Source organism: Thunnus thynnus, chromosome 5, assembly GCF_963924715.1.
Source record: "Thunnus thynnus chromosome 5, fThuThy2.1, whole genome shotgun sequence".
In the NCBI taxonomy this organism is placed as follows: domain Eukaryota; kingdom Metazoa; phylum Chordata; class Actinopteri; order Scombriformes; family Scombridae; genus Thunnus; species Thunnus thynnus.
The window spans coordinates 4,523,317-4,534,297 of NC_089521.1; the positions used below are offsets into that span (position 1 = coordinate 4,523,317).

The 10,981-nt window shown below is 39.6% G+C and overlaps 1 protein-coding gene across 4 annotated transcripts; it reads left to right on the plus strand.

The window, feature by feature from the left end:
* Positions 1-1,053: 1,053 nt before the first annotated feature.
* On the plus strand, positions 1,054-10,970 carry b3gnt9 (UDP-GlcNAc:betaGal beta-1,3-N-acetylglucosaminyltransferase 9). Of its 4 annotated transcripts, none has more exons than XM_067588779.1 (8): positions 1,054-1,134; positions 1,224-1,327; positions 3,158-3,576; positions 4,063-4,182; positions 5,945-6,301; positions 7,276-7,517; positions 7,627-7,882; positions 7,973-10,970. In XM_067588779.1, the coding sequence occupies exons 3-8, from the start codon at positions 3,469-3,471 to the stop codon at positions 8,312-8,314; spliced, it is 1,425 nt and encodes a 474-aa protein (XP_067444880.1). In that variant the 5' UTR covers positions 1,054-1,134; positions 1,224-1,327; positions 3,158-3,468; the 3' UTR covers positions 8,315-10,970. The 4 variants fall into 4 exon arrangements, with proteins under 4 accessions (XP_067444880.1, XP_067444879.1, XP_067444882.1 ...); XM_067588778.1 differs by having other exon boundaries at positions 1,059-1,327; positions 3,158-3,226; positions 3,337-3,576; XM_067588780.1 differs by having other exon boundaries at positions 1,067-1,134; positions 1,228-1,327.
* Positions 10,971-10,981: the final 11 nt, after the last annotated feature.

A 10,981-nucleotide genomic window follows, 5' to 3' on the forward strand; every position in this document is an offset into this window, starting at 1 on the left:
GTTTGCTCTCTGGTGTGGAGTGTGCTGCTGAAGCTTGTAAGATGTATTTAAATACACAGTGACTTGTTTGACTTGAACATGGTTTAAGTATGTTAAAAGCAGTTTGAGCCTTTGAATGTTGAGCTGTGTGAGTCATTACAGTATGTGTTCTTCCCTCCTCTTCTTTCTTCTCATTTTAATCTTATGCACAGCCTTTATTTTCCCAGCTTCCTCCTGGCCTCGCCTTCTCATCTTCATCTCATCCTCACTTACACAATCTCATTTGTGCATCCTCTTCCTAGAGTGGCAGGCCTGGAAATCAAATACAGCTCATACAAAACTCAGCTGGAGGAATTAAAGCTTCTCTGATGGAAAGCATCAACAAGCAATAACCTCAATATGTGTCCCCTGCAGGCTTCTGTAGATGGCTCTGCTCTCTGGTTCCCTTGTAGAGAAACAACAGAAACTCATGACTCATTATTAAAACTTTTACTCCCCTTGTATTTATTCCTCTCTTCTCTTTCTTCCCTTTCCATCCTCCCCAGTTGCTGTGTTGGCATCTGGCTTGAAGTTGCTCCTTTCCAATTTAAGTCACGTGGTCATACTAAAAGACTAAAGATGCTGCCTTCACGTGCTCCTGGTTAGCTCCTGCTTCTGACCACTGGCTCATGAAAAGTCATATTCAAGTACCATCATTTTAAATGGTATATTAGCAATATTGATATTGTGAATCAGTTTTATAATCTATACCTTACGTTTGAAATCACCACTTCATTAAATGTCAATTCGGTTATTTTCATATTCTTTCAGGCTATATTAACTCATTAAGGCACACTAAAATCAGTTGAAACCATCATAATTTCGTTATAGAGGTTTATATTTTTGTTGGTTGTCACCATTAACACTTTTCCAGTGCTATTTTGTTAATGGTGCAGATATACGAAAGTTCAGTCAGTACAGACCCTCTGCACAAAAACTCAAAAAACTAACAAAACTTCACATTTATACGTTCGCATTGTTTCCGTCGTGCAGTAGACAACTTGTGACAGCGATATTTCCTACAGCACTTAAAGGCAACAAGAGCGCAGTAGCTCGTAAAGAGAGGCTCATCAGCGCCAGGTCTGACAGAGAGGTACAGTCTTATCTTCTGTCCAGGTACAGACACACACACACGCATACACACAGCATCTGGGCTGCTCTCTCCTCTTTTATCGCTGAATCATTTTCTCCGCAAACTTCGGAAGCCAGTTTTCTTCAGGCTGCAGTTTGCAAAGTTGAGCCTCCGCCGCAGTTTCAGACACCCAGAGCACATATGTTTTCAGTTTGAACCCCTCCTCCGTCTCGTCTGGTAAGTTTGCATGGCTTACACTACTCATCGATCATTTCATAAACGTTTGTGTTATAAAACAGGACATGTCCGTTGTTGAAACAGTGAAACAAGAGGGATGTGCATGGCGAAAAATGAGCTTCTCTGCGTAACTTGTGCGAAAAGTCCTGCTTGTCTGGAAATGTGTGCTCTGTGACCAATATGAGTCACGTATATAACTCAGGAGTTAAATATTTTCAAAAGTTTTTCAAAATATATTTTTCAAAAATATTTTCATCAACATTTAGACATGTTTACTCCAAATGACATCAATGTTGGGACACAGTGTTCTTTGAAATAGACGGTACCATCATGTTCACTTACATAAGACACTCCCCCTCCTGAACGGACTGGGATGGGAGTAGTTATTGCCATTTTATCAATAACATTTTAGCCAAATTTAGTCATTTTTCATACAAATGCCAAGACAACTTTTGAACTCTGAATTGTCAAAAAAAAAAAAAAAAAAAAAAACTATGCTGGGAAGTAAATAATGATCATTTGAAAATCTAAGTAGTCGTTGTAATAAATAAAACTTGGAAAGGAGCATTTCCTGAAGAAAATATGTGTGTGACTGCTGTCAGCTGACAAACTGAATAGTTTGGTTTTGCACTGTTGTGTTTTGCAGTAGTTTAGGATTATATGCATTTGATGTTCTTAGTGTAGTATAACCAGGGCCGTGCACAGACATTTTGGGGGACAGGTGCTCCACCAACAACAAAAAAAAAAAAAAAAAAAGAAAAGAAAAAAAAGACACTGATAACTGAATACATGAAATCACATTACACATTACACGTCTGTTGGGTCGTCTCATTCTTTAATATAGCCAGCAGCTAATTACTCTGGTGGCATCTTAAAGCCTGTTTCCCCCCAAAGCCCTTGGAGCCTAAAAACTGCTGCTAACAGGAGAGTTGCTGACACAGGAGGAGGGGAGGGGAAGAGAGGGGTGGGGATGGGAGGGGAGCGGAGGGGAGAAAATGTCATTGGAAAAAAATATAATTTCTAGAATGATATGGTCCATCACAGTTCATTTGCATGTTGAAGTCAATATTTGGAAACTTGCATGAAGTTGCTACTGTAAATTCAGTAGCATACTGGAACTGAAAACAGCTCATTGGCTTAACATATGTTGTAATGTTGTAATCATGAGTTCATAAAGGGATGATAAGCATGTGGAGACTGAATGAAGTTGAAATTGCTCTAAAGTTGCTGTATTATAAATACAATGGGAGCAGATGGGGCTTCATTAACTTCCATCTATTTTATAACTCATAAACCATAACGTTTGATCAACATGTCACACTGAGCATTATGACATTTGAATGGAGTTTCTACTGTACACAGTGGCAGACTTATAAATACAATGGAAGTCTATGTATTCTTATTTTAATACATCAAAAAGTAGTTAAATATGTATTAAATATGCAGATGTATGCAAATGTAGCATACATTTGCATACATTTACGCATAATTGTGCACAGTTTGATATAAGAACGGTATGTGTTGGTTGGATGGTTTTTGAGTTAAAGACGAGCAAAGAAACATACGGAATAATAAAAGTAATAATAAGTATGCAAGACAACACAAGTGTGATTCCTGTACAGAAACAAATGACTGTATTGATTTATGGCTCTACCTCCTCAGTAAAGTGAAAGTAGTGAGGAGGGGACAAGCAATAAGGAGCTGAATAGTTTATGTTTCATTTCAGTATTTAAGGACTTCAACCAAATCCTTTTCACTTTCACATTGCTATTATTTCCTGCTTGTTGTGTTGTCTTGGTTATAGCATTGATTGTTGCTTTTATTGTCCAGGATGCACATGTCCACTGCTGCCTGAGGAGTAGGGGAGGATGAAGACTGACACAATGGATCCAGTGATATGTACGAAGGAGCCAATAAGATGTGTTTTTACAGACAAACTGTGAAGTTCGAGGTACAATTTGGCAATGCAGCAGAGAGGGGAGAGGAATATCCTCGTATCTCTTTTTCAGACTCAGCAGAGTAGCCTACAAACCCAGATAAAAGTGGTGAACCCCTCCAAGCTGAGATGCAGTATAAACTGCAGCTGCCCCTTTCTAATGCATTCCTGTTCAATACTTAACTGAAGTCAGTGTCTTCAGAAGATGCTGAGGAAGATGGTAATGATGAGGAGGATCCTCCACGTGAAGGGAGATGTGATGTGCACGATGCTGCTACTGGTGCTATTCTGCCTGCTGCTGTACGCCCGCCAGGTAAGGACAGAACCAGTCACAGCACAGGAGTGGCTAGATTTAGATAGTTATGCCTCCGTGCCAGCAAGAGCCGTGGTCGGAGGCATTGTGTTTTCGAGAAAGGTCTATCTGTGTGACACACCCACTTTACTACACACCCACTTTGCAGCAACATCCATATCTGAAGCATCGTCTACTGTCATGGCTACAACTTTGTGTTCCATCAGAATCAGCGGTATTGGCCAAACATGTGAACACATACAAGGAAAATACACTTAATACCTTTTATTAAATTCCTTCAAAGTTTTCACTACTAATATTATGTGAGTCTGGACAGACATGGATGTAAACTGCAACTTAGCCGGTTGGTGGAGGCATACAACCACAAGGCAGTATTTAAAGTTTTGCTTTGCTATAGTGCACAAACCTCTCCCTATCATAAAGTACTTATCAAGTCTTAACAAATTACCTGTCCTTTTCCAATGTCCCACAAAATTCTCTCTCCAGGTCCTGGTGTCCTCTGGGTGGGACAGACCTGAGTGGAAGCTGGAGATCCATAGCTCTACCAGCTCCAGCCGAACCCTGCTGGGAGCCAACGGGGCCAAAGTTGGCCAGGAGTCTCCAGCGGTATGACCTGATCTGATACAGTTTATGAATGTGTGTGTGTGCGTGCATGTGCATGTTTGCATGTAGGTATCAGAATCAGAGTAGCTTCATTCATAGTATAATGTATTATGTGTATGATGGGTGTAAGTATAATGTTTTTACTAGAAATTTAAAGCTGCACATTTTATACTAACATTGCATCAAAGGACAATGTATAATGTGAAAGGGGTTGCTCGTAGTGATGAACTCACATTGAATTACCACCAACTTTGCAGTTCCCTTTATCACTTCTTAGCATCTTTCAGCTCATTGCTCACCGCCCACAACTTTAATGTTTTGGCTCAGTCTCATCTTTCTCATCAGCTTTGGTTTCGGATGCAGTAAGCTTCTATTTTCAGCAAAAAAGCTTTGATACACCTCTGATACACCTAAATGATCCACATAGTGGAGTAGCCAAATAGCCAGATAATCCCCTCAGGATTTGGTGGAGACTAAAACAAATGGAGTGAATATTGCACTATTGTAGAAACACGACTCTAAATGAATGCTAATGTTATTTTGTGTCTGCTGGATGTGTAAATAGCCAACTGTTTTTTCACACATCTGAGACATTCATAACAACTTTATAATGTAATAATATATCAGTGTTGTGTTTACAGCTTGTTCTGCTGCCCCCAAGTGGCCAAAAAATCAACTAATGCTGCTTTAAGGTCATTGTTTTTAAAGTTTGTGTTGCGACACACTGGTGTGCCACTGGAAATATTAGAGGGAACAGCAAGGGGTCAACAATGAATAATACTAACCAGAGGCTGTCAGCTGGAAATTGGAAAACACTGTACAATAAGCAAAAATTTCAATACCATTTCATCTGTGCAAGTGGCTTCACTGCTGAACCACAGCAGTGTGGTTGTAAGAATACAGCATGAAGATATGGGCAGACTATGGAACTGAATAATAAGTGCGTTGAACCTTGCATGTACACTTGTTTCGACAGTAAAATATGAATTTGCACCACTATACAACTTGTTGCGATTTGCATCACCCTAATCTGGTGAGTTTCAAGAAAACGTAGGTAATGTAGAATTTACCAGGATACATTTATATCAAATAGGTTTTTAAATTTGGGTCAGCATTATTCTCATTTCACACATTTGTCAAGCCATCAGTTCCCATCTGTATTTGGTGTCATTATGTTGTGGTTGATTTTACATCACATGACAAAAAGTAACGTTATCCTGGTTTGCAGAGACTGTTAGAAAGTAAGTGTTTCAAGTGATAAGTTAGGGCAGAGATGACTTTGCAGGATGATGTGAGGAAGACTTCTGTGACGAATCAGTGAAACCAGACCAGGGTTGGATGTGATATGTTGACCTGGAGTTGTTGAAAGGAAATCATTATTTGTTAGTGTAGCTCACACCCCACTTAAGGAAATAATGCTCTTTGTGCTCACAGAGAAACAGCAGTGAGTGTGGAGATATACTCATATACTGTCTCCTGGTGTTTTGCAATTATGAGCTGAAATCCACAAGCAGTATGTGTTGCATGAACATTCATACTGAGTGCATCAGTATGATGTTTTATATGAACCATTAAGAGATAAACATGAAGCAGTATAAACAGAAATTATGGTGATATCTTCAGTGTTATTTTAGCTTTTTAGCTTTCTTATTTTTGTTCACTACTTATGCATGTTTGCACATAGTCGCTAAATTTATAATACGTTCATTGAAATGACATTTGTTTTAATAAATGTCCTCTGTCTTACATCATTTCTCCTAATTAGCAGTTACCATCCAGCCCTTCAGAGCCACAGCTGCCTGCATGCAGGCCCCAGTCCAAGTCTAAACCTCCTCAGCCCAAATCCAAACCTCAGGTCAAACCTAAGGGAAAATCCAGGTCACGACAGAAGAATGTTGTGCCGACCAAGGCCACTGGCAATCCTCTACCCACGTTGCCACCATTTGACTTTGAGAGCTATCTGAGAGAGAAGGATAACAGAAACTTTAAGCTGCTCATAGACCAGCCAGAAAAATGTCACATTGGAGCAGAGGAAGAAGGAGGAGGAGGAAGAGGGTCTACCACTGCTCCCTACATGCTCATCGCAGTGAAATCTATTGCTGCGGATTTTGATAAGCGGCAGGTAAAATATGCCTTTGCCAGAAAAAATATTAGCCACTAAAACTTTTGCTGTGAATCAGCGAAGTAATTAAGCTGTGTTGTTTGGATAATAACATGGATTAAATGCCTACATGTAATGTGAAAGGGGTCCCAAGTAATAATGAACCCACAGAGAATTATCACCGGACTCTGCAGTTGCCCTCAGCTCTTTTTAGTGTCTTTCAGCTCATTGTTTTTGTTTTTTTGTTTTCCGTCCCGCAACTCTGCAGTTTTGGTTCACCGCTGTCATCAGTGTCGTTTCTACATGCAGCGGGCAGATGTATTCTGTGAAAAAGCTCCGATAAACCCACTGAACTCTCCCTTTTCAGCACCAAACGACAGCCAGATAAAGTTAGCGACTAACTGGTGAACATAGTGGAGCATTTAGCAGCTCAAGAGCCAGATATTTCTCTCAGGAGTTGGTGGAAACCAAAACAGAGAGCTTGAAATTGGACTTACGGTCATCAGGTGAAATAAAAATTAGTTCGCCATAACAACTTTATATGTTTATAATATGTAAGTGTTGTGTTTACAGCTTGTTCCACTGCCTCAAATGGCAGCGTTTTCACGTCTTTCAGCTCATTGTTTTGGTTTTCCAGCTCACACAAAGTTAGCTACTGGCTCATTGTTTTGGTTTTCCAGCTCACACAAAGTTAGCTATTGGCTGGTGAACAGAGTAGAGCATTTAGCAGCTGAAGGGCCAGATGTTTCCCTCAGGACTTGGTGGAGATCAAAACAGAACTAGGAGAATGAATATTGGACACCATTATGACCCCAAAGGAATGTTAATTTTGCTCTGTCTGCTTGACGTGTAAACAACTATTCACCATGTCGACTTCATGTGTTAACAACACTTTTTGCTGTCAATCAATTAACACAGGTCTGAGCTGATGTTTTATTCACTCAGTTTCTTAGTCAACAAAATAATCTCTCTCTCTCCACATTTAATTCTTTCAGGTGGTACGTCGGACCTGGGGTAAAGAAGGACATTTCAAAAATGGTGTGTCCATCCGTACTCTTTTCCTACTGGGTGTTCCCAGGAATCGGACTGCCTTGCCTCTGTGGGATCGGCTCCTGGCCTATGAGAGTGAAACCTATAGGGACATCCTGCTGTGGGACTTTGAGGACACCTTCTTCAACCTGACACTGAAGGAAACACACTTTCTGGAATGGATCAACAGCAGCTGTCCTCATGTCGAGTCAGTCTCCATAAAACTAATCTGAATCATGAGTTGAGCTAATTCCTAGCATTATGTGACTCATACCTGATGTCTTTCTTGTCTTTTCCTGTTATGATTTCTCATACAGGTTCATCTTCAAGGGTGATGCTGATGTGTATGTGAACATAGAAAACATACTAGAGATGCTACAAGGTCAAAAGTCAGATGAGGATCTCTTTGTTGGTGATATTATTGTCCATGCTAAACCCATTCGACGCCGAAGTTCCAAGTATTACGTGCCAGAGTTTATGTATGGAGGGGGTTTGTACCCATCTTATGCTGGGGGAGGAGGGTTTGTCATGTCTGGACATACAGCTCGGAGACTTAGCACTGCCTGTCAACAGGTACTTAAAAGTTAGAAAAATAAATTTTAACAACTTAGTGTGTCTGTTTTTAAGAATTCTTTGATATACAATTTTTTTTTTTACCTCTAGGTGGAGTTGTTCCCCATTGATGATGTCTTTCTGGGAATGTGCCTCCAGCTGATTGGCGTTAAACCGTCTCGCCACCGGGGCTTTCGGACTTTTGGAATTCCCCGACCGTCTGCAGCACCCCACCTTCAGACATTTGACCCTTGCTTCTACCGGGAACTCATGGTTGTTCACAGCCTCAGTGTGCCCCAGATCTGGCTCATGTGGAACCTGCTGCATGACCCCAAACTGAGCTGCCACAACAGGACCAGCCCAACGTCCTGGCCCTTCAGGTGGAAGGATAAGGTGGGAGATGCAGGAGAGGAGACTGACTACGGTGAGAAGCAGGTGTTTGTCACGCATTAGTGACTTCCGGCAGGGATGAGTGGGATCTGCAAGAGCCCGAGCATGTAGAAAATGGATGTGGCCAACTTGAAAGCCCTGTGATGTTTTTAAAAGCACAGTTGACTCATATGAAACTTTTATCCAACCTGGCAGATTGTCTTTGGGGAAATGAATTGGCAAAGGCCAAATGTGCTTCAGGTTTTTCAGTAAGAAAGCCCAAAGAGAATTTAGGCTTCTGCTATCAGAGTGTTTGTTCATACAGTGTTTGTGAACAGCAGTGCAGCAAGACCTGGATTTGTATGGAAGATTGCTCTCAAGTTATTATAATTGTCTTGTGTGTCTTGTGTCTTTTTTAACCATAAATTTGATGTAAGACTTTGAATGTAATGTGCTGTAATTGTTTGCACAGCAACAAGCAATCCGAAAAGACAACATAACGAAATGTGGTTTGCTGGTTTAACCCCATTGAAGTGTAAATGCAATGTTAATATTCTGACATTCATTGGACTATGTGGACAGTCAGGACTGCAGATGGCTGTGTACTGGGCGTGTGGGAAGACAGAAGAGACTCTTCATGGTCTGATGTGAATCAGAGGTAACTTGCAGAGATGTTCTTTTCTCCCTTAATGCTGGATAGATGCACACATGGACGGTCACAGTATCTGTTCCCTGGAGGAACAACAAATGATGCCTAAATGGAAACCGGCTGCACACTGGGAGCTAGCTGGGACCATAGTACACACTCACACACATGCACACACATGCAACAAAACCTCTGCCGAGTGTTTGTGAGAAGGCCGCAGTCAGGCATGTGAACACTCTTTTTTCACATTTCATGTGAACATTTCAGTTATTACTATAATTATAATGATTTGATTTGTTTTGTGTAATTTTTGTGTTTTTCTTTAAACCTCTTTATATATTCACCGTCATGTTTTAAAAAAAAATTCAAAATGCTGTAAGGTAGATTTATACAGAGAAACAGTCATATTTAACTGCATTCCAACAGAAAAACACGTTCACAGATCTAGATGGATCACATGTGGAACACAATGGATGTAGTTGAAAAATAGTGTTATGCCTTGCACACATTTTGAATTTAATAATTTAGATTTTGCACTCTGTTCAGTACAACTTTCAATTCTGAAAGCTTTAAAACAACAGCTAATTTGATTTTAGATGTTAAGTGAAGTAAATGTTAAAGTAAAAGTAAACTTGAGATGTTTAGAAAAATGTTCCATAATTATGACACTTCAAATGCTCAACTAAATAATCAACCTGGTGTACAGAATGTGCTTTTTGGTTAAATGGTATCTTGACAAAAACTTGTGAGGCTGGTTGGTGAGAGGTTTTAGTCAACAACATGGTTCATTGTCAGTGCCCCAAAAAATGCCATTCTTGTTCAGGGAGACACACATTATTGTTAAGTCATAAATTTATCATAAGATGCATGACTGTGGCTGCAGGAATGGGGTCACGAAGGTCTTTACTGCATCAGGCTGAATGCAGACACACTGTCAGTGTAAATGTACAGAAAAGTTGGTCAGTGTGGGTATTTAGAGTTTTGGATCTGGGACATTAGACTGTTTATTAATTAAAACAATTATAAGTTGCTTTTTGAATAAAGTGTGTGGAAGGATCCTCCACACACAGGGATTCACTGATGTGATTACTGTATGTATGTCCCATTGCTGATTTACATACAATACCAGTCAAATATTTGGACACACCTACTCATTCAAGGGTTTTTCTTTATTTTTACTATTTTCTACATTGTAGAAAAATACTGAAGACATCAAAACTATGATATAACACATTTGGAATTATGTAGTAAACAACAAAGTGTTTCTAACAAACAAACCAAAATATGTTTCATATTTTTGATTCCTTAAAGTAGCCACTGTTTGCCTCGATGACAGCTTTGCACACTATGGGCAATATCTTAACCAGCTTCATGAGGTTTTCACCTGGAATGGTTTTCAATTAACAGGTGGTCTTGTCAAAGTTAATTGATGGAATTTCTTGCCTTCTTAATGTGTTTGAGACCATCAGTTGTGCTGATGATTCTATATGTTTTATTTTATAGTTTTGATGTCTTCAATATTGTCCTACAATGTAGAAAATAGTAAAAATAAAGAAAATCTCTTGAAAGAGTACATGTGTCCAAACTTTTGACTGGTACTGTTTGTGACAGTTATGGACACACAAGTTTCCAACTATGACGTTGTCTTGTGCCTACAATACCCAGCAACCCAGACAACCATTTTGTGATTTGGTGTGTTATAGGAGAAGATAATACAACAATTTCATGCCCAGTGAATGCTAGAGTGAGCCAAATATCGACTGAGGTAAATAAATATAAAATCATGTAATTTATTAGAAGGAAAATAATATAATCCTGACAGGCTGAAATACAAAACAGATGTTGAGATTATGTTCTTGACTGAAGTCAAATTTACAATCTAAATTTCAAGTTTCAAGGTTGTGTAAATTTAAAAAAAATAAAAACCTCCCAACCTTTTTCACATCCACATTTTTTATTGTTTTTTTTTAATATCCTGGTTGCACACACAGAAAATGATCTTTGATGTCAATGAACAGTGAGCATTTGATTTCAGAAAAGTCCAGACGTTGCATCAGAGTTCTTTGAGATTGCACAGCGGCGGCTCATCTTAAGCTTTCAGTCAA

Coding starts and splice junctions, on each gene's coding strand:
- b3gnt9 (XM_067588779.1), top strand. CDS start 3,469: ATGCTGAGGAAGATGGTAATGATGAGGAGGATCCTCCACGTGAAGGGA. Junction 6,302..7,275: donor CGGATTTTGATAAGCGGCAG/GTAAAATATGCC, acceptor TAATTCTTTCAG/GTGGTACGTCGGACCTGGGG. Junction 7,883..7,972: donor TTAGCACTGCCTGTCAACAG/GTACTTAAAAGT, acceptor TTTTACCTCTAG/GTGGAGTTGTTCCCCATTGA.